The sequence below is a fragment of the Salvelinus sp. IW2-2015 genome, linkage group LG18 (genome assembly GCF_002910315.2).
Source record: "Salvelinus sp. IW2-2015 linkage group LG18, ASM291031v2, whole genome shotgun sequence".
NCBI lineage: Eukaryota > Metazoa > Chordata > Actinopteri > Salmoniformes > Salmonidae > Salvelinus > Salvelinus sp. IW2-2015.
Window position 1 is genome coordinate 26,446,819 of NC_036858.1, and position 26,294 is coordinate 26,473,112.

General features: G+C 41.1%; 1 protein-coding gene across 2 annotated transcripts in view; it reads left to right on the top strand.

Annotated features, from left to right (window-relative positions):
• The first annotated feature begins 5,228 nt into the window (after window positions 1-5,228).
• The window catches only part of LOC111977800 (protein FAM83H), a 30,328-nt gene continuing 9,262 nt past the window's right edge, over window positions 5,229-26,294 (top strand). For both annotated transcript variants that reach the window (XR_011481429.1, XM_024007476.2), the window contains exons 1-3: window positions 5,229-5,705; window positions 10,263-10,726; window positions 24,744-24,908. Coding sequence is in view for 1 of the 2 variants with exons in the window: in XM_024007476.2 (XP_023863244.1) it covers window positions 10,283-10,726; window positions 24,744-24,908 (609 nt within the window). In the remaining variant the exon portion in view is untranslated. The remainder of the gene's footprint in view (window positions 5,706-10,262; window positions 10,727-24,743; window positions 24,909-26,294) is intronic.

Here is a 26,294-nt window from a genome sequence, read left to right on the forward strand (position 1 = left end):
GTCTATAGTTCAAGTCAGTGTTTAACCAGCACAAACATCTGGTTCCACCAATATCTAGTATAGACATATTTCACTACATATTATGTTACATATGGATAAGTACGAAATACAATTTCATATGATCATCAAAATCAAATTGTAATTGTCACATGCTTCGTAAACAACAGGTGTAAACTAACAGTGAAATGCTTATTTACAAGCCCTTCCCAACAATGCGGAATACAATAAACATTTTGAAAGTACATAGTAATAACAGCAACATGAGGAATAAATACACAATGAGCAATGATAGCTTGGCTATATACCTGAGTCCATGTGCAGGGGTACGAAGAAATTCAGGTAAATATGAACATATACAGTGGGGAGAACAAGTATTTGATACACTGCCGATTTTGCAGGTTTTCCTACTTACAAAGCATGTAGAGGTCTGTCATTTTTATCATAGGTACACTTCAACTGTGAGAGACGGAATCTAAAACAAAAAATCCAGAAAATCACATTGTATGATTTTTAAGTAATTAATTTGCATTTTATTGCATGACATAAGTATTTGATCACCTACCAACCAGTAAGAATTCCGGCTCTCACAGACCTGTTAGTTTTTCTTTAAGAAGCCCTCCTGTTCTCCACTCATTACCTGTATTAACTGCACCTGTTTGAGCTCGTTACCTGTATAAAAGACACCTGTCCACACACTCAATCAAACAGACTCCAACCTCTCCACAATGGCCAAGACCAGAGAGCTGTGTAAGGACATCAGGGATAAATTGTAGACCTGTACAAGGCTGGGATGGGCTACAGGACAATAGCCAAGCAGCTTGGTGAGAAGGCAACACTGTTGGCACAATTATTAGAAAATGGAAGAAGTTCAAGATGACGGTCAATCACCCTCGGTCTGGGGCTCCATGCAAGATCTCACCTCGTGGGGCATCAATGATCATGAGGAATGTGAGGATCAGCCCAGAACTACACGGCAGGACCTGGTCAATGACCTGAAGAGGCTGGGACCACAGTCTCAAAGAAAACCATTAGTAACACACTACGCCGTCATGGATTAAAATCCTGCAGCGCACGCAAGGTCCCCCTGCTCAAGCCAGCGCATGTCCAGGCCCGTCTGAAGTTTGCCAATGACCATCTGGATGATCCAGAGGAGGAATGGGAGAAGGTCATGTGGTCTGATGAGACAAAAATAGAGCTTTTTGCTCTAAACTCCACTCGCCGTGTTTGGAGGAATAGAAGGATGAGTACAACCCCAAGAACACCATCCCAACCGTGAAGCATGGAGGTGGAAACATCATTCTTTGGGGATGCTTTTCTGCAAAGGGGACAGGACGACTGCACCGTATTGAAGGGAGGATGGATGGGGCCATGTATCGCGAGATCTTGACCAACAACCTCCTTTCCCTCAGTAAGAGCATTGAAGATGGGTCGTGGCTGGGTCTTCCAGCATGACAACGACCCGAAACACACAGCCAGGGCAACTAAGGAGTGGCTCGTAAGAAGCATCTCAAGGTCCTGGAGTGGCCTAGCCAGTCTCCAGACCTGAACCCAATAGAAAATCTTTGGAGGGAGCCGAAATTCCGTATTGCCCAGCGACAGCCCCGAAACCTGAAGGATCTGGAGAAGGTCTGTAATGGAGGAGTGGGCCAAAATCCCTGCTGCAGTGTGTGCAAACCTGGTCAAGAACTACAGGAAACGTATGATCTCTGTAATTGCAAACTAAGGTTTCTGTACCAAATATTCAGTTCTGCTTTTCTGATGTATCAAATACTTATGTCATGCAATAAAATGCAAATTAATTACTTAAAAATCATACAATGTGATTTTCTGGATTTTTGTTTTAGATTCCTTCTCTCACAGTTGAAGTGTACBTATGATAAAAATTACAGACCTCTACATGCTTTGTAAGTAGGAAAACCTGCAAAATGGTCAGTGTATCAAATACTTGTTCTCCCCACTGTAGGTAGGGATAAAGTGACTAGGCAGCAGGATATACAGTTGCAGTTGGAAGTTTACATACACTTAGGTTGGAGTCATTAAAACTTGTTTTTCAACCACTCCTCAAATTTCTTGTTAACAAACTATAGTTTTGGCAAGTCGGTTAGGACATCTACTTTGTGCATGACACAAGTAATTTTTCCAACAATTGTTTACAGATTATTTCACTTATAATTTACTTTATCACAATTCCAGTGGGTCAGAAGTTTACATACACTAAGTTGACTGTGCCTTTAAACAGCTTGGAAAATTCCAGAAAATTATGTCATGGCTTTAGAAGCTTCTGATAGGCTAATTGACAACATTTGAGTCAATTGGAGGTGTACCTGTGGATATATTTCAAGGCCTACCTTCAAACTCAGTGCTTCTTTGCTTGACATCATGGGAAAATCAAAAGAAATCAGTCAAGAACTCATAAAAAAATGTGTAGACCTCCACAAGTCTGGTTCATCCTTGGGAGCAATTTCCAAATGCCTGAAGGTACCACGTTCATCTGTACAAACAATAGTACGCAAGTATAAACACCATGGGACCAGGCAGCTGTCATACCGCTCAGGAAGGAGACGCGTTCTGTCTCCTGGAGATGAATGCACTTTGGTGCGAAAAGTGCAAATCAATCCCAGAACAACAGCAAACGACCTTGTGAAGATGCTGGAGGAAACAGGTACAAAAGTATGTATATCCACAGTAAAACGAGTCCTATATCAACATAACCTGAAAGGCCACTCATCAAGGAAGAAGCCACTGCTCCAAAACAGCCATAAAAAAGCCAGACTACGGTTTGCAACTGCACATGGGGACAATGATCGTACTTTTTGGAGAAATGTCCTCTGGTCTGCTGAAACAAAAATAGAAATGTTTGGCCATAATGATAATCGTTATGTTTGGAGGAAAAAGGAGGAGGCTTGCAAGCCGAAGAACAACATCCCAACCGTGAAGCATAGGGGTGGCAGCATCATGTTGTGGGGGTGCTTTGCTGCAGGAGGTGCACTTCACAAAATAGATGGCATCATGAGGCAGGAAAATTATGTGGATATATTGAAGCAACATCTCAAGACATCAGTCAGGAAGTTAAAGGTTGGTCGCAAATGGGTCTTCCAAATGGACAATGACCCCAAGCATACTTCCAAAGTTGTGGCAAAATGGCTAAAGGACAACAAAGTCAAGGTATTGGAGTGGCCATCACAAAGCCCTGACCTCAAACCTATAGAAAATGTGTGGGCAGAACTGAAAAAGCGTGTGCGAGTAAGGAGGCCTACAAATCTGACTCAGTTACACCAGCTCTGTCAGGAGAAATGGGCCAAAATTCACCCAACTTATTGTGGGAAGCTTGTGGAAGACTACCCGAAACGTTTGACCCAAGTTAAACAGTTTAAAGGCAATGCTACCAAATACTAATTGAGTGTATGTAAACTTCTGACCCACTGGGAATGTGATTAAAGAAATAAAACATTTAATAAATCATTCTCTGTACTATTATTCTGACATTTCACATTCTTAAAATAAAGTGGTGATCCTAACTGACCTAAGACAGGGAATTTTTACTAGGATTAAATATCACAAATTGTGAAACTGAGTTTAAATGTATTTGGCTAAGGTGTGTGTAAACTTCCGACTTCAACTGTATAATAGACAGTAGCAGCAGTGTGTGTGTGTGTGTGTGTGTGTGTGTGTGGGGGGGGGTAAAGTCCAGTGTGTGTGTGTATAGAGTCAAAAAGAGTAAACGAGTCAATGCAGATAGTTCTAGTAGCTATTTGGTTAACTATTTAGCAGTCTTATGGGTTGGGGGTAGAAGCTGTTCATAAGCCTTTTGCTCCCAGACTTAGCGCTCTGGTTCCATTTGCCGTAGTAGAGAGAACAGTCTATGACTTGGGTGGCTGTAGTCTGACCATTTTTAGGGCCCACCTGGTATAGAGGTCCTGGATGGCAGGGAGTTTGACCCCAGTGATGTACTGGGCCGTACGCATTACTCTCTGTAGCGCCTTGCGGTCGGATACCGAGCAGTTGCCATACCAAGCAGTGATGCAGCCAGAAAAATGACAATCAATGAAAAATGTAGAAAAAGAGACTTAAATGCATTTTTATATGATTTTATTATTTCTATCAAATCAAAGCGTGACTTTTTATGAAACCAAAGGTTGTAAAAGTAGGCCAGGGCTTTGTAGAATAATTAGCACATTTTTTTCGATGTTTCTATGACAATCAATGCAGATGTTAGTGTGAACAAAAGATTTAAATCCATTTCTATATGATATCATTATTTTATCAAATCAACACTTGACTTGTTATGCAATTCAAAGATTGTAAAAGTAGGCCAGACCTTTTTAGAGTAATTAGCACTTGTTTTGATGTTTCTACGGCAGTCAATGCAAAAGTCATTGTGAACAAGAGATTTAATGGAGAATGTCTGCTGAATGTCTAATAGAAAACCTTCTTTACCTCGGTGATATACCGATCCCATACATCCAGTGGAAACGTCATAAAAGACGTGAAAAATTTTCCCCTGCACAAAAACAGCTGTCGGTCCCAAGCTCAATAGGCTAGTTGATACAATGTTACAAGTTCGCTAGCGACAACTTCATGCTGGACACAGTTTATTAATTTGATACAATGTTGCACTTTACTAGTGATACCTCAAGTCAAGACAAATAGAAAGTGAAGCAGACAGGCGGAGTGGAGAAATGAATACAACTGAAATAACCAGTTTTTTTCATCAGGATATTTTCTTCTGTTTTTACTTGTTGGCTTTTGGCCTAAATATTTTACTTAGTTGATGAGATAGGCCTACTGCTGCATTGGCTATATCTAAGTTTCATGCGCTCATGTCTTTAGTGGCAAATGGATCAAAATGTATCAGTGTGTATGGTGCTCCTGCATTACTTGAATAAAAAAAAATAGATTTGTATCATGTTTATTCAGATTTGTATGATTAACCAGGTGACAATGATTTAGAAAAACGAAAACATTATTATTGAAATTAAACTTCCACAAAAAAATGCGCATATGCAAATCAGAGCTGGCACGCAGATTGGTAGAAATGGTAGGATAAATTGTAAGCTTCCCCAAACTTGAAACTCACTGGTCTTTACTATAACACCCATTAAACAAATTCGCATGAAAAAACGTGCCTCTTTTAAACAAAAATGTGTCCCCCTATGGAAATCAAATGCCCATCCATCTGTTCTGGCGCCGGCCATGATTATCGTTAACAGTTGACAAAGACTACCAAGACAATGACCAATATTTATACAGTCCTATCACCAGATGACTGTTCTGCAGGGAACGACACTAGACAGAGTTCAATGTACACCACTTTCCTATTATATCCGAGTGTGGAAGGCTGAGGGCTGATATATCCGTGCTACAAAATAACAGTATTTTTTTTGTTGAACATTTGCAGTTGCAATCTATAAAGTTGAGGCGGGGCAGAAGTCGTCAGCAATATGTGAGACGGGCGTTTTTCTCATTTATGCAACTCTTCCGTTCTCCCTAACATGCTTCAAGCAAGCATGAAAATAAACAGGTTCTGTCGGAGTAGGTGATAAAGCCAAGCAGCACGCTCTTTTTGACGAGTCCAGCACGGACTAGGAATGCGATACAGTCTCATTGGAGAATAAGTTTCGAGAGAAGGACTAAATAGTAACAAACAGCCTAAACTGAAACCATGGACGTATTCAATTCACGAAGAATCTCAGTTGAGCCATAAAGTGAGTTCTCAAATTGTTTCAGTAAACATATGGGAAGATAATGTGTAACATTTCTCTCTTGGTTGATATTTAGGCTCTACTCTTTTTTAAATCAACATATAGATTTGTTCGTGGGATTTGTTTTGGGGATTTATACCTACTTTATTCAAACACCAAAATAGCAAGGTTATTTTGATGAGCTGAGAAACATAATTGTCCCCGAAGTTATAGATATTTCCTAGAAAAACTATTATGTTAAGTGTATGTTTGTTAATAGTCTCATTATCCTCAGCATTTTTGCATTATGTTGGGCTTTTGAGTACTGTATTTCCACAGAGTTTCTAAACCCAGAGGCGCAACACCGGGAACGCTTGCGAAACAGACCAAACAGAACAGGACGGTGTTTGAGAAGTGAAAAATTATTCCTTAGTTGTTAATTTTGTCGTAATCTAAAGGCACAACCTAGATTCTTAAGTAGTTGAACATGTTGTTATTCAAACCTGAAAGTTACCTATATGGAATGAGTGCCTTTGACGGCCTGCACATGCGCAGTTTGGCGCGAGACGACTTTTAGATCCGAAGACGTGTTTCTACGCATGAGCTTTGCTAGCCAATGTCGCCATGACATCGCCTACAAGCGTGATCAGGGATTTCTATTGGAGAAGCAGTTTTAGCCTATCTTCTTCACACTGTATAGTCTTTGGTATTTCTGTCTTTTCATGTCAGCCTGCCTAAATATGAACTTGCAAATGGAGTAAGAATTGACTGTTCCAGGGGGAGGAGCCACTCCATAAGCCTTTTTACCCTGTGGCATATATCCCCCTTTCCACTTTGTTTTAGTGTTGGGTTACACAGGGACATGCACAAGAGAATATGAATATGTAAATGGTGACATATTTTGTTTAAGGCTGATTTTGCAAATACGGGCGCTTTTGGATGTTAAATATTTTAGAAAATGAAAACTCTTGAAACTGCTTTTTATCTATCTGAATATTTTCATCACTCTGTCTGGAAACAAGATCTAATAGTGGCTGAGACCATACTACATTTCCGAATTTTATCAGTTTCCCCAAATACCCGAGGGGAAATGTCATTACCACCACGTTATAAAATGTGCTATCTTAGTTGAAAAGAAAATCACAGAAATTGTGCTTAAGGTATTTAAGGTATTTTATAAAACATTTCTCATGATTAAAAAAAAAAGTTTTTTTAATTATATGTATTCATCATTGTCATGTCTAAATGTCCATATATGCATTGATGATACTCAGAAACATGTATTTACCACATCAAAATCGTATTATCTTAAGAACAAGCATAAGGTTCACCTATTGGAAAAATCATCAATATCAATTGTAATTTAATTCACCGTTTCCTCAAAAATATGTTCCGTGATGGTAATGACTTAGCATTGCGGTAATCACAAATTACATTTCATATAAAACAACTGATGAAAAATACATTTTAATGTCACAGTTGTGCATGTTTAATTGTATTGTATGTTTCCCAAGTTTGTTCTTCAAATTGCATGTGAAGTCTTCCAGTAGAGTTTGAAGGGTACCGTACACCTTCTCCTTTACAGTCAAAATGGACATTAAACTTCTCTCTTGTTCCATCTTTTGTTTTTTTCTCTCACTATTCTGCCTTGCATTCTACTCAAACCACCATGTTTGTCGTCCACCATCAAAAGCGGAAGTCTGCAGCTCTTTCTCTTTGCAAAGAGGGCACTCTCGATACATGCACTATTTGGTCATCTTCTCGCAACACAAAGACCCAACCAATTCTTAAATGTTGCTGCTTTTAACCACTCTGTGATATAACAACTTGTCTGCCATGAGCTGAAGGTTAGCATGTGTCTTACACCGGCATGTCTCCCTGTCTTTCACTGATGGATTGACAATCCAAAAGGGACATCTTTTGGTGAACTCTGTGTATGACAGCTTGACCTCTGATAATTCTAACTTCTGATGGAGTTTTGCCAGTGTGTCGTTCAGTTATCGCTTCTGCATTTTATTCTTGTGTCTTGTCAATCTTTCCCTTTTTCCTGTTGATGCTCGATTGTTATCATCACATTCAAAGAGCATTTTTATTTCACCTTCTATTGCTGGGCTAATTGCATTCAAATGTTTCTTTCTTGAGTACTGCAGACAGGCTGGCCGTTTGTTGTTTCCACACGTTGTCTTCGCAGAGAATCCAAATTCTCTGTGGGCCATTTTGACCATGGAATACTTTTTAGTAATTTCCCAGCCAAAACCTTGGATATCACTTGTTGGTCTTTTGCACTCTGTTGCTTCTGATATTTATCTCGCAGCTCTGATATGATGGTGTTATGTTATTCTTCTCAGATTCTGTGGCTTCGACCGCATTTGGTGTTTTGTTTTTGTGCTGAGAGAATCCTAAATACGGATCTTCTCTGACAATCTTTCATATATTTCTTGTAATACTTTCTCATTTTTCTTTCCCGTGGCCTCCAACTTCATATTTGCCATACATAGATCTCTGTAGACTTTGGATCTCTTTTTTTCCCACCTTCATACGGCCTCTCTGTCTTGGGGTTTCCGAGTTTTAATAGGAGGGGGAATCGGGTGCCATTTGAGGGGCAGGTAGGTCATCATTCTGTAGCTGTAAGACTTCAGGTGAGTGATGTGGTGTGTTCCTTGACATGTATGACTCCATAACCACTCATTTCTGGATAGTTGATCTTCTGTTTCTTTGGTTTATTTTCCATTGCCCCCCCCCCCCCCCTTTTTTTCTCACTGGGAAAGTTGTGAGATGGGTTTCAGTTCACCACTTTCTTTTCTCTTGAGGTATCTTTTTGTTTCTTATGATACTCTTGGTATCTTATAGGATCTTGTTTGATTTTGTTAATACATGTCATTGTCCTCTCCTTGGTCGATTTAAGGGGGTATCTTATATTAAAGTAAAAATAATAATAATTAAAGTCAGTAATAACCATAGAAAATCACATAAATAGACATGAAAATCACGCAATCATTCTAACATAATACAAAATGTAATGGTCTTATTTAGCAAATAAGTGTTCAATTTCAACTTAACCATGATCATATGTAATTTATGTTTCTTTTCAGGTCTTAAGGTAAGTAAAAATGTATGAACTAATACATTTTGTCATTACCACCACATTCTGTCCTTTGCATCACAGTTCATTATGTGGTGGTAATAACGTGTAGACAATAGAATAGATGTCAGTGTTTTGACAAGGCAACAGGAAATGGTTTAAAGTAATGTTGAGGGAGCCTGGTGGGGTCGCTGAGACAATGGACAGTCATGTCTGGGTCAGCACTCTCCTTTACTCAGGATGAGAATGTTACTCTTCCATGACATTTTTACAGTATTTGGTCATAAATTGCAGGGATTCTAGTATGCTAAATCCAGTTGAACAGCTAGCATATAATGTATCCTAAATACACATAATTAAAACAATTTTTTTTAAATCTAACATAATTTGATGACATTATAGCCTATTTGGTAATGACGTACAATATTATCTTCTCAAGTCATATTTACCTTTATTTTTCTATAATTTCCCGGCATCAAAATTTGAACCTCCCTCCATGACATCATCCATGTGCTCCACTGTCACTATTCATATCCATGGTAACAAGTACACAAACTTTAAAAAAAAACATTTGTCACGGCCGTTTAAAGGAGAGGACCAAGGTGTAGCGTGGTGAGCATACAGTTTCTTTATTTAAATCAAAATGACCCCGAACAAAACAATAAACATTACAAAAACAAACCGTGAAGCTCAAAGGCTATGTGCCCTAAACAAAGTCAACTTCCCACAAAGAACGGTGGGGGAAAAAGCTACCTTTTTTCTCTGATTGGGAACCAAGGCCTGCATATGGTTCCCAATCAGAGACAACGATAGACAGCTGTCCCTGATTGAGAACCATACCCGGCCAAAACATAGAAATAGAAAATCATAGAAACACAAAACATAGAATGCCCACCCCAACTCACGCCCTGACCAAACCAAAATAGAGACATAAAAAGGATCTCTAAGGTCAGGGCGTGACAACGTTATTATCATGTAATTTGCTTGTCGTGGTGGCAATAACACAACACGTAGAGACGCCTGTATTTTGTGTAAAAAACAAACAAACAAATGGCTTATGCACATCTAATATTTATATTGTGTCCATTTATTTGCCTCTTTTTAAAAACAGGTGCATTAAATATTTTCTAATTATCAAGACTTTTGTAAGTGTAATACATAGTAGAATGTCAAAAGTCTGGGTGTAAGACAGGACAAACCTGTGCAAAACAGTGAAATCCAGACATGAAAGGCTTTAGAAAATAAAACAAACAAAAAACATTGAAAGTTGGAAAAAAAGTTTAAGATTATTTTAGTCTGTACTTAATGAATGTGATTTTTTTGTTGTTTGAAATTAACATTTTATTTTACAAATCTAACCCTGAGACACAAAAAGGCCCGCATTTGCAAAATCACCCATAAATAAGCAGAATTAATCATAGCCTACACATCTGCCACCATATAACTTTGTTTCCATCCCTCCTCACTACCAAGTTCTCATATTGTGTGTACCCTCTCAGGTTCTCTCTCAGGAATCAGTATGGCGCACCACTCTCAGTGTTCCTCAGCCGGGGATAACCCCCTGGACCCCAAATGCCTGCCTTCCCACTTCCGCGAGGAGTACCGGCTGGCCATTGACGCACTTGTGGAGGATGACTTGGAGGGCTATTATCAATTCCTCCAGAGTGCGGATGTGGTGGACTTCCTCTCCAGACAGGAAATTGAGCACATTAGGTGCACAGTGCAAATTCCGTACCAGAGCACTCAGCCAGAGCTCCCGTATGTAGAGTCTGAGGGAGATGGCTCTTCAGACACATACTGGCCTGTGCACTCTGACTTGGATGCACCTGGTCTTGACCTTGGCTGGCCCCAACAGCATCACTTCATAGGCCCCACCGAGGTCACCACGCTGGTTAACCCCTCTGAGCCAGATATGCCCAGTATCAAGGCGCAGGCTCGTCGACTTATCAAGAATGCTCAACAAGTATGTCGATCAGCTCCATATTATACTAACTATACTAACTGATTCTGTTGGGCAATATGTTGTGTAACAGAAAGGATATGCAATAGTATAATAGTAAATGTAGAATTAGGGGCATAGTCGGTTTTTGAACATGAGGGGGGGACCAATTTAGGCGGGGTGTGGGGGTCCTCCCCTAGATTTTTTTAGCAAATGTAAAATAATTTTCCTGCATTGTAAAGGCCCAATGCAGCTGTTTTTCTTCTCAATATCAAATAATTTCTGGTTAACAATTAAGTGCCTTACTGTAATAGTTTTCCATTAAAGTGGTCAAAAAGAAAATAATGTTTTGTTGCAAAAAACTATTTCTCAAGCAAGAATGACTAGGACAGTCTGGTCAGTGGTCTGAGTGGGGGGGGGGGATCAAAGTGGTGCATTAACCACAGTGTAAATCAATCCACCAGAGCAGAAGGGTCTAATGGGAGGGAAAAATAACCTATAACCTCCACCAACGCAAAACATGCTGAATTAAAACATCCTGTGTTAATTTTAATTTCAACCAGCAACTATCAGGAAATAACAGTTGAAATGACAAGCTGTTATACAATATGATACAAAATTTGATATGATACAGAGTTTTGGCTGCACTGGGCCTTTAACAAGGTTTGCCATTACTCATGGCTTCTCTGGAAGGTTTGTAGAAAACATAGTAAAAGAAAGGAAATAAAACATTTAGTGGAGTTTTAAGAACAATGTAGGAAATATAATGGTTGGCTTGCCACTTTATATACAGAAAATATTCAAACATAAAAAAAACTTGTTTGTTTTTTGAGGTGCACATGAAGATTACTATTCAAATATCCTCTGTTGGTGAATATTCTCAACATGTACAAATATTTTTGGGGCAGATACCTTGTACCAATCTGTCTGTACTGGTTTTATCCATAACAAGGCCCAGGCGTAAAACGAGCCTTGGTAAGTCTTGTCTGAGACAGAAAGGCCAAGAGCCTATCTTCTGCTTCTGTAGCGTGAAGCAGCTTGATATACAAGTACCCCCCTGGCCAGGACAGTAGTCTGTTGCAGGGCCTTACCCCTAATTCAACTCCTTAATGCTGAGTGTCAAGCAGAGGGGCATCAGGTCCAATTCTCAACTGGGCATCGAACCCCCAACCTTTCAATCTCAGGGTGGACTTTTTAACCACAAGGCCAAGGCAGTTAATTCAAAATATTATCTTTTTATCTGGTTTTAGACATTCAATAAGAGATGCACCAATGTGGATATTGCAAGCCGATACCGATATACTACTATTTTTTTTATAGCACAGATAGAAACTGTAACAAATGTATGTTCATAAGGCTAATAAGAAAATATGTGAAATAATTTGATTACATTTTTTACTTGCATCACAAAGTGACTAAAATGCATTCAAAATGTTTTGCAAAGTTCACGAAAACATCAGGGAAGATCATCAGGTAGGAATTGTGTGTCTAGAAAATAAGATCTGCATTGCTTTCAATTGCGGTTATGTCACTGTCCCTTCTAATGAGACGTGCAAGGCTTATGAGCATCGTAGAAGGAAACGGAATACATGTGTTCCTGTGAGTTGTAACTTTCAGTGATGGGGTCATAATAGCTTATAGCTCTAAAAGTTAGAGCTAAAAAGTATTTTCCCCCTTTCTGATTACATTTTTTTTGTGCATATTTTTCTGCTGAATGTTATCAGATCTTACTTACTATATACTTATTTCATTTATTGAATTAACAAAGTTATGCAACACCCAATTCCCCTTGTGTGAAAAATGTATTGCCCCCTTACACTCAATAACTGGTTGTGCCACCTTTAGCTGCAATGACTGCAACCAAATGCTTCCTGTAGTTGTTGATCGAGTCAAATCAAATTGTATTGGTCACATACACGTGTTTAGCAGATGTTATTGCGTGTGTAGCGAAATGCTTGTGCTTCTAGTTCCTTCTAGTGCAACAATATCTAACAAGTAATATCTAACAACTTCACAACCAACACCTAATACACACAAATCTAAGTAAAGGAATGGAATTAAGAATATATAATTATATGGTTGAGTAATGTCAGAGCAGCATAGACTAAGATACAGTAGATAGTATAGAATACAGTATATACATATGAGATGAGTAGTGCAAGATATGTAAACATTATTAAAGTGGGCAATGATTTCAAGTATGTGTATGTAGGCAGCAGCCTCTCTGTGCTAGTGATGGCTATTTAACAGTCTGATGACCTTGAGATAGAAGCTGTTTTTCAGTCTCTCGGTCCCAGATTTGATGCACCTGTACTGACCTCACCTTCTGGAGGCAGTGGCTCGAGTGGTTGTTGTCCTTGATGATCTTTTTGGCCTTCCTGTGACATCTGGTGCTGTAGGTGTTCTGGAGGGCAGGTGATGCCCCCGGTGATGCGTTGTGCAGACCGCACCACCCTCTGGAGAGCCTTGCAGTTGTGGGCGGTGCAGTTGCCGTACCAGATGGTGATGCAGCCCGACAGGATGCTCTCAATTGTGCATCTGTAAAAGTTTGTGAGGGTTTTGGGTGACAAGCCAAATTTCTTCAGCCTCCTGAGGTTGAAGAGGCGCTGTTGCGCTTCCTTCACCAAACTGTCTGTGTGGATGTACCATTTCAGTTTGTCAGTGATATGTACGCCAAGGAACTTAAAACTTTCAACCTTCTCCACTGCTGTCCCGTCAATGTGGATAGGGGGGTGCACCCTCTACTGTTTTTGGAAGTCCACGATCATATCCTTTGTTTTGTTGATGTTGAGCGTGAGGTTATTTTTCTGACACCACACTCCCAGACCCCTCACCTCCTCCCTGTGGGCTGTCTCGTCGTTGTTGGTAATCAAGCCTACTACTGTTGTGTCGTCTGCAAACTTGATGATTGAGTTGGAGGCGTGCATGGGTGAACAGGGAGTATAGGAGGGGGCTGAGCACGCACCCTTGTGTGGCCCCAGTGTTGAGGATCAGCGAAGTGGAGATGTTGTTTCCTACCTTCACCACCTGGGGGTGACACGTCAGGAAGTCTAGAACCTAATTGCACAGGGCGGAGTTCAGACCCAGGGCCTCAAGCTTAATGATGAGCATGGAGGGTACTATGGTGTTGAATGCTGAGCTATAGTCAATGAACAGCATTCTTACATGGGTATTCCTCTTGTCCAGATGGATGCAATGTGATGGCGATTGCATCGTCTGTGGACCTATTGGGGCGGTAAGCAAATTGAAGTGGGTCTAGGGTGACAGGTAAGGTGGAGGTGATATGATCCTTGACTAGTCTCTCAAAGCACTTCATGATGACAGAAGTGAGTGCTACGGGGTGATAGTCATTTAGTTCAGTTACCTTTGCATTCTTGGGTACAGGAACAATGGTGGCCATCTTGAAGCAAGTGGGGACAGCAGACTGCTTCAGTGTTACTTGCCTCGAAGCGAGCATAGAAGTAATTTAGCTCATCTGGTAGGCTCGTGTCATTGGGCAGCTCATAACTGTGCTTCCCTTTGTAGTCTGTAATAGTTTGCAAGCCCTGCCACATCCGACGAACGTCGGAGCCGGTGTAGTACGATTCAATCTTAGTCCTGCATTGACGCTTTGCCTGTTTGATGGTTCATCGGAGGGAATAGCGTGATATCTTATAAGCTTCCGGGTTAGAGTCCCGCTCCTTGAAAGCAACACCTCTACCCTTTAGCTCAGTGTGGATGTTGCCTGTAATCCATGGCTTCTGGTTGGAGTATGTATGTATGGTCACTGTGGGGATGACATCATCGATGCACTTATTGATGAAGCCAGTGACTGATGTGTTGTACAATTAAATGAAAATGAAAATGCCATCGGAAGAATCCCAGAACATATTCCAGTCTGTGCTAGCAAAACAGTCCTGTAGCTTAGCATCTGCTTCATCTGACCACTTTCTTATTGACCGAGTCACTGGTGCTTCCTGCTTTAGTTTTTGCGTGTAAGCAGGAATCAGGAGGATAGAATTATGGTCAGATTTGACAAATGGAGGGCGAGGGAGAGCTTTGTATGCATCTCTGTGTGTGGAGTAAAGGTGGTCTAGAGTTTTTTTCCCCTCTGGTTGCACATTTAACATGCTGGTAGAAATTAGATGAAACGGATTTTAGTTTTTCTCAAATAAATCCCTTTAATGCAGGAAATTATAGCCGAATACAGCGCATTGAGTGCGGTCTTAGTGCCAGCATCGGTTTGTGGTGGTATGTAGACAGCTACAAAAAATATAGATGAAAACTCTCTCGTGTAAATAGTGTGGTCTACAGCTTTTCATCAGATTTGTTTGTTTTTGTTTAATTTAACTAGGCAAGACAGTTAAGAACACATTCTTATTTACAATGACGGCCTACCCCAGCCAAACCCGGACGGGGCTGGGCCAATTGTGCGCCGCCCTATGAGACTCCCAATCACGGCCGGATGTGATACAGCCTGGATTCGAACCAGGGACTGTAGTGACGCCTCTTGCACTCAGGAGATGTCGTCGTTCAGCCATGACTCTGTGAAACATAAGATATTACAGTTGTTAATAAAAAATGTAAAAAACATTTATTTAACCTTCATTTAACTAGGCAAGTCAGTTAAGAACAAACTTATTTACAATGATGGCCTACCAAAAGGCAAAAGTCTTCCTGCAGTGACGGGGGCTGGGATTAAAAATAAAACAAATAAATAACATATGAATATAGGACAAAACACACATCACGACAAGAGAGACAACACAACACTACATAAATAGAGACCTAAGACAACAACATAGCAAGGCAGCAACCAATGAAAACACAGCATGGTAACAACACAACATGACAACAACATGGTAGCCGCACAAAAAATTATTAGGCACAGACAACAGCACAAAGGACAAGAAGGTGGAGACAACAATACATCCCACAAAGCCGCCACAACTCTCAGTAAGAGTGTCCATGATTGAGTCTTTGAAGATTGAGATAAAACTGTCCAGTTTGAGTGTTTGTTGCAGCTTGTTCCAGTCGCTAGCTGTGGCGAACTGAAAAGAGGAGCGACCCAGGGATGTGTGTGCTTTGGGGACATTTAACAGAATGTGACTGGCAGAATGGGTGTTGCATGTGGAGGATGAGGGCTGCAGTACATACTGTATCTCAGGGGGAGTGAGGCCTTAGAAGGTTTTATAAATAAGCATAAACCAGTGGGTCTTGCGACGGGTATACAGAGATGACCAGTTTACAGAGGAGTATAGAGTGCAGTGATGTGCCATAGAAGGAGCAGTGGTGGCAAATCTGATGGCCGATTGGTAAAGAACATCTAGCCATTCGAGAGCATCCTTACCTGCCGATCACTAAATTACATCTCTGTAATCTAGCATGGATAGGATGTTCATCTGAATCAGGGTTAGTTTGGCAGCTGGGGTGAAAGAAGAGCGATTACGATAGAGGAAACCAAGTCTAGAATTAACTTTAGCCTGCAGCTTTGATACAGTTGAAGTCGGAAGTTTACATACACTTAGGTTGGAGTCATTAAAACTCGTTTTTCAACCACTCCACAAATTTCTTGTTAAGCAAGTAGGTTAGGACATCTACTTTGTGCATGACACAAGTCATTCTTCCAACAATTGTTTACAGACAGATTATTTCACTTATAATTCACTGTATCACAATTCCAGTGGGTCAGAAGTTTACATACACTAAGTTGATTGTGCCTTTAAACAGCTTGGAAAATTCCAGAAAATGATGTCATGGCTTTAGAAGCTTCTGATAGGCTAATTGACAAAATTTGAGTCAATTGGAGGTGTACCTGTGAGTGTATTTCAAGGCCTACCTTCAAACTCAGTGCTTCTTTGCTTGACATCATGGAAAAATCAAAAGAAATCAGCCAAGACCTCAGAAAAAAATTGTAAACCACAAGTCTGGTTCATCCTTGGTAGCAATTTCCAAACACCTGAAGGTACTACGTTCATCTGTACAAACAATAGTACGTAAGTATAAACACCATGGGACCAGGCAGCCGTCATACCGCTCAGGAAGGAGACTCATTCTGTTTCCTGGAGATGAACGTACTTTGGTGTGAAAAGTGCAAATCAATCCCAGAACAACAGCAAACGACCTTGTGAAGATGCTGGAGGAAACAGGTACAAAATTATCTATATCCACAGTAAAACGAGTCCTATATCGTCATAACCTGAAAGGCCGCTCAGCAAGGAAGAAGCCACTGCTCCAAAACAGCCATAAATAAGCCAGACTACGGTTTGCAACTGCACATGGGTACAAAGATCATACTTTTTGGAGAAATGTCCCCTGGTCTGCTGAAACAAAAATAGAACTGTTTGGCCATAATGACCATCGTTATGTTTGGAGGAAAAAGGGGGATGCTGGCAAGCCGAAGAACAACATCCCAACCGTGAAGCACGGGAGTGGCAGCATCATGTTGTGGGGGTGCTTTGCTGCAGGAGGGACTGGTGCACTTCACAAAATAGATGGCATCATGAGGTAGGAAAATTATGTGGATATATTGAAGCAAAATCTCAAGACATCAGTCAGGAAGTTAAAGCTTGGTCGCAAATGGGTCTTCCATATGGACAATGACCCCAAGCATACTTCCAAAGTTGTGGCAAAATGGCTGAAGGACAACAAAGTCAAAGTATTGGAGTGGCCACCACAAAGCACTGACCTCCAGCCTATAGTACATTTGTGGGCAGAACTGAAAAAGCGTGTGCGAGCAAGGAGGCCTACAAACCTTACTCAGTTACATCAGCTCTGTCAGGAGGAATGTGCCAAAATTCACCCAACTTATTGTGGGAAGCTTGTGGAAGGCTACCCACAACATTTGACCCAAGTTAAACAATTTAAAGCCAATGCTACCAAATACTAATTGAGTGTATGTAAACTTCTGACCCACTGGGAATGTGATGAAAGAAATAAAAGCTGAAATAAATAATTCTCTCTACTATTATTTTGACATTTCACATTCTTAAAATAAAGTGGTGATCCTAACTGACCTAAGACAGGGAATTTTTACTAGGAATAAATGTCAGCAATTGTGAAAAACTGAGTTTAAATGTATTTGGCTAAGGTGTATGTAAACTTCCGACTTCAACTGTATGTGCTGAGAGAAGGACAGTGTACCGTTTAGCCATACTCCCAAGTACTTGTATAAGGTGACTACCTCAAGCTCTAAACCCTCAAAGGTAGTAATCACACCTGTGGGGAGAGGGGCCTCCTTCTTACCAAACCACATGACCTTTGTTTTGGAGATGCTCAGAACAAGGTTAAGGGTAAAGAAAGCTTGTTGGACACTAAGAAAGCTTTGTTGTAGAGCATTGGGAAGATCCGGGGAGCGGCCAGCTGTGTAAAAGACTGTATCATCTGTATATAAATGGATGAGAGTGCTTCCTACTACCTGAGCTATGTTGTTGATGTAAATTGAGAAGAGCGTGGGGCCTAGGATTGAGCCTTGGGTTACTCCCTGGTGAAAGGCAGTGACTGAGACAGCAGATTTTCTGACTTTATACACTACACTCTTTGAGAGAGGTAGTTAGCAAACCAGGTCAAAGGCCCCTCATAGACACCAATACTCCTTAGCCGGCCTACAAAAATGGAATGGTCTACCGTATCAAAAGCTTTGGCCAAGTCAATAAAAACAGCAGCACAACATTGCTTAGAATCAAGGGCAATAGTGACATCATTGAGGACCTTTAAGGTGGCAGTGACGCATCCATAACCTGAGCGGACACCAGATTGCATACCAGAGAGAATACTATAGACATCAAGAAAGCCAAACTGTTGATTATTGACAAGTTTTTCCAACACTTTTGATAATATGGGCAAAATAGAAATAGGCCTATAAACAGTTAGGATCAACTTGATCTCCCCCTTTAAATAAAAGACGAACCGTAGCTGCCTTCCAAGCAATGGCAACCTCCCCAGAATGGAGAGACAGGTTAAAAAGGTCGGAGAAAGGCTTGGCGATGATAGGGGCAGCAACCTTAAAGAAGAAAGCAGATGGTTTTTTGGGGTCAAGTTTCAGGAGCTCCTTTAGCACCTCGGACTCAGTGACTGCCTGCAGGGAGAAACTTTGTAGCGGAGCAGGGGAAAAGAGGGAGAAGCATCGGGGATAGTCGCATTAGAAGGGGTGGGAGATGAGGAAATGTTCGACGGGCAAGGAGGCATGGCTTAGTCAAATAGGAATCCTGACTTAATGAACTGGTGATTAAAGAGCTTAGCCATGTGCTTCTTGTCAGTTATAACCACATCATCAACATTAAGGGACATGGGCAGCTGTGAGGAGGAGGGTTTATTCTCCAGGTCTTTAACCGTTTTCCAGAAACGGTTAGACCCACAGAGAGATTAGGGGTTAGACCCACAGAGAGAGAACTGCTCCTTAAAGTAACTAACTTTGGCCTTCCGAATAGCCTTAGTGCACTTATTTCTCATTTGCCTGAACAAGAGCCAGTCAGCCTGAGTATGCATGTGCCGAGCCTTTCGCCAAATGCAATTCTTGAGGTGGAGTAACTCTGCAAAATCACCGTTAACAATACCACTGAAAATATCAAAAAAGAGGGGATCAAGCTGATTCTATACCATTTTACAGAGACCAGATCATGAAGGAAGGCTTGCTCATTAAAGTTTTTTGCAAGCGTCTATAACAAATCAGGACAAGTTGTTTCACTGAGCAGCCATTACGAACACAGGCTGTAAAACAGTGATCACTGAGGTCATTACAGAAACCGCCAGACTGATACCTACCAGGATTATTTGTGAGGATAACATCAAGGAGAGTAGCCTTTTCTGGGTGGTTGGAGTCATACCTTGTCGGATTGGCAATAATCTGAGGAAGATTTAGGGAGTCCCATTGCTTTAGGACTTGGTCAGGTGGGTTAAGCATGTCCCAGTTTAGGTCACCTAGCAGGACAAATTCATACTTAGTGTAAGGGGCCAGGAGAGAGCTTAAGGCAGGTAGGGTACAGGCTGGTGCTGATGGAGGACGGTAGCACCCAGCAACAGTCAACAAAGAGCTATTTGAAAGTTTAATGCTTAAAACCAGCCAATCAAATTGTTTGGGGACAGACTTGGTGGAGACAACCGAGCACTGAAGGTGATCCTTGGTAAAGATTGCCACTCCCCCACCTTTGGAAGATCTGTCTTGCTGAAAAAGGTTATAACCAGAAAGGTTAACATCAGTATTTATAATACTCTTCCTTAACCATGTCTCACTAATGACCAACACATCTGGATTTGAGCTGTGAACCCACACTTTCAATTTATTATTTTTAGGTAATAAGCTTATGGTGTTAACGTGCAGAAAACCCAGGCTTTTACGAGAGCAGAAATCAGTTAATGTCTCATTGGTAGGATATACGTGATCGTAGTTTGTCTATTTTATTATCGATTGATTGTACGTTGGCTAATAGGACCGATGGTAACGGTATATTACCCTTTTGGCGACGGATCCTAACAAGGCACCCAGATCTTCGTCCACGATACCTCTGTCTCTTTCTCCTGTGAATGACGGGGATGAGGGCCTTGTCGGGCGCCTGAAGTAAATCCTTCCCCCCCTACTCATTGAAGAAAAAGTATTCTTCCAGTATGGGGTGAGTAATCGCTGTCCTGTTATCTAAAAGCTCTTTTCGGTCATAAGACACAGTGGCAGAAACATTATGTACAAAATAACTTACAAATAACGCGAAAAAACATACACAATAGAAAAATTGGTTACGGGATCGTAAAACGGCGGCCATCTCCTTCGGCGCCATTGTCAAAAGATTTCCAGTTTGCATAAAGTTCAGTGAAGTTCTTGAGGGCTGTCGTGGTATCGGCTAGAGGGGGGATATGCACGGCTGTGACAATAACCGAAGAGAATTCTCATGGGAGATAACAGGGTCGGCATTTTGTTACAAGGTATTCTAGGTCGGGTGAACAAAAGGACTTGAGTTCCTGTATATTATTACAATTACACCATGAGTCGTTAGTCATGACACATACACCCCCGCCCTTCCTCTTCCCAGAGAGATGTTTATTCCTGTCAGTGCAATGAACTGAGAAACCAGATGGCTGGCCCGACTCCGACAGTATATCCCTAGAGAGACATGTTTCCGTGAAACAGAGTGTGTTACAATCCCTGATGTCTCTCTGGAAAGAAACCCTTGCCCTGATCTCGTCAACTTTGTTATCCAGGGACTGAACATTAGCGGTGGGTGGTGTGCGCACCTCCTAAGTCTGACTAGAAGACCGTTCCGAATTCTTCTTCTCCACCGGCGTTGTTTTGGGTCGGCCTCTGGAATCAGTTAATTTGCCCTGGGTGGTGCAAACAAAGGATCCACTTCGGGAAAGTCATATTCCTGGTTGTAATGCTGGTAGTGTTGGTGAGTTACCACCGCTCTGATATCCAATAGTTCTTCCCGGCTGTATGTAATAACACACAACATTTTCTGGGCTAACAATGTAAGAAATAATACATAAAAAACAAAATACTGTGAAGTTTCCTAATAACTAGAAGCGAGGCAGCCCTCTCAGTCTCTCACATCACATAATAATCAATAATTTTGCTCTTTATTTAAACATCTTACATATAAAATGTGTTAATTAAAAATGGTGAATAACTCACCACAGGTTAATGAGAAGGGTGTTTTTGAAAGGATGCACATAACTCTGCAATGTTGGGTTGTATTGGAGAGAGTCTCAGTCTTAAATAATTTTCCACACACAGTCTGTGCCTGTATTTCGTTTTCATGCTAGTGAGGGCCGAGAATCTACTCTCATATAGGTACGTGGTTGCAAAGGGCATCAGTAACAGCAATTTGCCAAGGCAGGATACTCTGAGCGCAGCCCAATCCAGAAATCTGGCAGTGGCTTCTGATTCAATTACATTTTCACAGAATCTCTTGTTCAGATATCGGTAAGTGAACTGGAGGCAGGGCATGAAAGAGATAACGAATCCAGTTGTATGTGTCATCCGTTTCGGGAAAGTACCTGCGTAATTGCGCACCCAACTCACTCAGGTGCATCGCTATATCACCTTTGACATTGTCCATAAGCTTGAGTTAATTTGCACACAAAGAAATCACACAATGATGGGAAGACCTGTGTGTTGTCCTTGTTATGCAGACAGAGAAGAGCTCCAACTTCTTAATCATAGCCTCAATTTTGTCCCACACATTGAATATATTTGTCGAGAGTCCCTGAAATCTTAGATTCAGATCATTCAGGCGAGAAAAAACATCACCCAGATAGGCCAGTCGTGAGAAACTCGTCACCATGCAAGCGATCAGACAAGTGAAAATTATGGTCAGTAAAGAAAACTTTAAGCTTGTCTCTCAATAAAAACATGCGTGTCAATACTTTGCTAACCAGCGCACTTCTGTATGTTGTGAAAACGTTACATGGTCGCTGCCCATATCATTGCATAGTGCAGAAAATACACAAGAGTTCAGGGGCCTTGCTTTAAGAAAGTTAACAATTTTCACTGTAGTGTCCAAAACGTCTTTCAATCTGTCAGGCATTCCCTTGGCAGCAAGAGCCTTTCGTGGATGCTGCAGTGTACCCAAGTGGCGTCGGGAGCAACTGCTTGCACGTGCGTTACAACTCCACTATGTCTCCCTGTCATGGCTTTTGCGCCATCAGTACAGATACCAACACATCTTGACCACCAAAGTCCATTTGATGTCACAAAGCTGTCCAGTACTTTAAAAATATCCTCTCCTGTTGTCCTGGTTTCCAGTGATTTGCAGAAGAGGATGTCTTCCTTAATTGACCCCCTATAAATGTAACGGACATATACCAGGAGCTGTGCCAGGCCCGCCACATCTTTTGACTCATACAGCTGTAACACATAGAATTCACTAGCTTGTATGCGAAGCAGTATCTGTTTCAAAACATCTCCTGCCATGTCACTGATGCTTTGTGAAACAGTGTTGTTTGATGAAGGCAGTGTCTGTATAGTTTTTTGGGCCTTTTCCCCCAGCATTGTCCCAGCCATATCCACGGCAGCAGGAAGAATTAAGTCCTCCACAATAGTATGGGGCTTGCCTGTCCTAGCTACTCGGTAGCTCGCCATATAAGACGCTTCTAGCCCTTTCTTATTAATGGTATCTGTTGCTTTTACATATGTCTTACTACTCAAAAGTCGTCTTAATTGTCGCTCCAAAAACTCCTGTGGCTTATTTTTGTTTAATAAAATGTTTATGTCTGTGAAAAAGGGAAGGTTTCATCGAGTTGTGAGATAGTACTTTTGCACATAGACTACCATTCAAAAGTTTGGCGCCACTTAGAAATGCCCTTGTTTTTGAAAGAAAAGCTAATTTTTGGTCCATTAAAATAACATAAAATTGATCAGAAATACAGTGTAGACAGTGATGGTTGCTGATAATGGGCCTCTGTACACCTACAGTATGTAGATATTCCATAAAAAATCTGCCATTTCCAGCTGCAATAGTCATTTACCACATTAATAATGTCTACAACAGTGTAGATTTTTAATACAATATTAAATACAGATTTTTGATCAATTTTATGTTATTTTAATGGACAAAAAATGTGCTTTTCTTTCAAAAACAAGGACGTTTCTAAGTGACCCCAATATTTTGAACGGTAGTGTAAGTGAACCCCAAATCAATGTAGTTCTTATCATATTTGTTATAATGTTAAAAAAAAATTGAATCACATTTTTATTTGGCATACCCGCGACGGCATTGTGCGTACCAAAGTTTGGGAATACCTGGACTAGGCCATTCCAAAACTTCAAATGTGTTGCTTTTTAGCCATTTTCATGTAGACTTGATTGTGAGTTTTTAATTATTGTCTTGCTGCATGACTCAGCTGCGCTTCAGCTTCAGCTCACAGATGGATGGCCTGGTCGTCCAGGTCCAGAGGCAGAAAAACATCCCCAAGCTCGACCATTGGTATAAGGTTATTTTATTTTTTATTTTTAAAACACTTTTTACCCCAATTGGTTGTTACAATCTTGTCCCATCACTGCAACTCACATACAGACTTGGGAGAGGCGGAGGTTGAGAGCCATGTGTCCTCTGAAACACGACCCTGCAAAGCCGCACTGTTTCTTGACACACTGCTCGGTTAACCCGGACGCCAGCCACACCAATGTGTCAGAGGAAACACAGTCCAACTGGCGACCGTGTTTGCGTGCATGCACCCAGCTCTCCACAGGAGTCGCTAGAGCGAGATGGAACAAGGACATCCCGGCCGGCTCAACCCTCCCCAAACCCGGACGACACTGGGCCAATTGTGCGCAACCTCAATTGTGCGCAACCTCCCAGTTGCGGCCGGCTGCGACACAGCCCGGGATTGAACCTGGATCTGTAGTGACGCCTCTAGCAATGCAGTGCCTTAGACCGCTGCGCCACTCAGGAAGCCTGGTATAAGGTTCTTCGTGTGGAATGCAGTGTTTGGTTTTCACCAGGCATAATGGGACCCATGTCATCCAAAAAGTGATACTTTTGACTCATCTGTCCATAGAACATTCTTCCAAGAGTCTTAATGATCATCCAGGCGATTTTTTTTTTTTTTTAGCACACTTGAGTCAACGTTTTGGACGAGATGGGTCCCATTATTTCTGGCGAAAACCAAACAGCAATGTGAGAGACTGATCAACAACTACAGGAAGCAAATGGTTATTGTCATTGTAGCTAAAGGTGGCACAGCCAGTTATTGTGTGTAAGAGGGCAATTATTATTAAATTTTTTTGGGGTGTTGTATAACTTAATTAAATAAATTATAAATAAGTTAATTAAATAAATATTTATTTGATAATAAATATATATTTTTGTTATTTGTAATCTCAGGTTCCCTTTATCTAATATTAGGTTTTGGTTGAAGATCTGATAACATTCAGTATAATAAACTATGCAAAAATAGAGAAATAAGTCAGAAAGGGGGCAAATACTTTTTCACGGTAGTGTATATGCCGACTACGCCTATGTGTAGAATAATTGCACAGCATGTTATGTGTGTATAATGCCTCACTATTGCATGCTTTAACATTTGAAACGAATGTAGGCCTAATCATAGTGTGCTCTGTTGTCCCCTCCAGGTGATTGCTGTGGTAATGGACACCTTTACAGATGTGGACATCTTCGCTGATATTCTGGATGCTGCCATGCGAAATGTTGCCGTGTATATCATTCTGGATGAACAGAACGCACACCACTTTACTACCATGGCATCCAACTGCCGGGTCAATCTGGAGAGCATTCAAGTGAGTCTATGAAGTGGTGCAATATCTTGAATATATGTGCTGGAGTTTTTCAATTAAGACAAGTTTATAATTTTGTCTTTGATACTTGATGGATTTTCGGGCATTTTCCCTTATAAGGCTTTCCTCTGGAAGTTCATATTCAGTAAGGAACTTTAACGGAAAGGAAACTAGAGGTCAAAAAGTTGGACTCGTACCAAAAAGGACCTGGGGCTGTCCCACCCGGACCCGATATGCATAAATACATTTTTTAAATATAGATACCCATTCTGAACGGACCCGAGAACAGCTAGACCCGTTCCGTATAGACCTGGTTGAATCCAGACCCGGTCTGATCAGCAGTAAAGCAGCAGAAAAGTCCTTTTTTAAAGCTCTTAGGGATCGGATCCCGCTAGAGGGTTCATATTCGACAACATCCGTTGTAATTGCAGAGCGCCAAATTCAAAATAAAAAATCGTAATATTAAACATTCATGGAAATACAAGTGTCTTACATCATTCAAAAGCTTAGATTCTTGGTAATCGAAATGCGTTGTCCGATTTACAATAGGCTTTACGGTGAAAGCATAGCATTCGATTATCTGAGGACAGCGCCCCACATCAACATATTTTTCAAACCAGCACAGGCGTAAAAAAAAATCACAAATAGCGATAAAATAAATCACTTACCTTTGAAGATCTTCCTCTGTTTGCAATCCCAAGGGTCCCAGCTACACAAGCCTGAAACCTTGTATAAAGACTGTTGACATCTAGTGGAAGCCATAGGTACTGCAATCTGGGAGCTATTTATTTGTATATCCCATAGGCTTCCATTGAAAAGGCCTGTGAAAAGAAATGTACGGATGGATTTTCCTCGGGTTTTCACCTGCCATATCAGTTCTGTTATACTCACATACATTATTTCAACAGTTTTAGAAACTTCAGAGTGTTTTTTAAATCTAATTCTACCAATTATATGCATATCCTAGCTTCTGGGCCTGAGTAACAGGCAGTTTACCTTGGGCACGTCAGACAGGCGGAAATTCAGGATACTGCCCCCAAGCCCTAAGACGTTTTTAAGCTCCTTTATTATCCAGAGCTGATAAAGCATGAGAAGAGGGAGAGAGGTGCAGGGGAGGGGCTGTACTGTGAGCGAGTGACACTGGAAGCAGGGAGAGACAAGAGACAGCAACCAACCAAGTCGACTTGTGCTATAGTAGATTAATAGCTTCAATAGCTGGGTTATTTATCATCAAATATGATTACATAGTACCTGTCTTGACTGCATCAAATCCGGAGAAGCTAGCTAACGTTAGCTAGCTAGGCTAATTGAGCCTGCAGTGCATGTGCTTTCTCATCCTACAGTTACAAATAACAACAATTCCATTCAGAATATTAAGTAGCAGCCTAC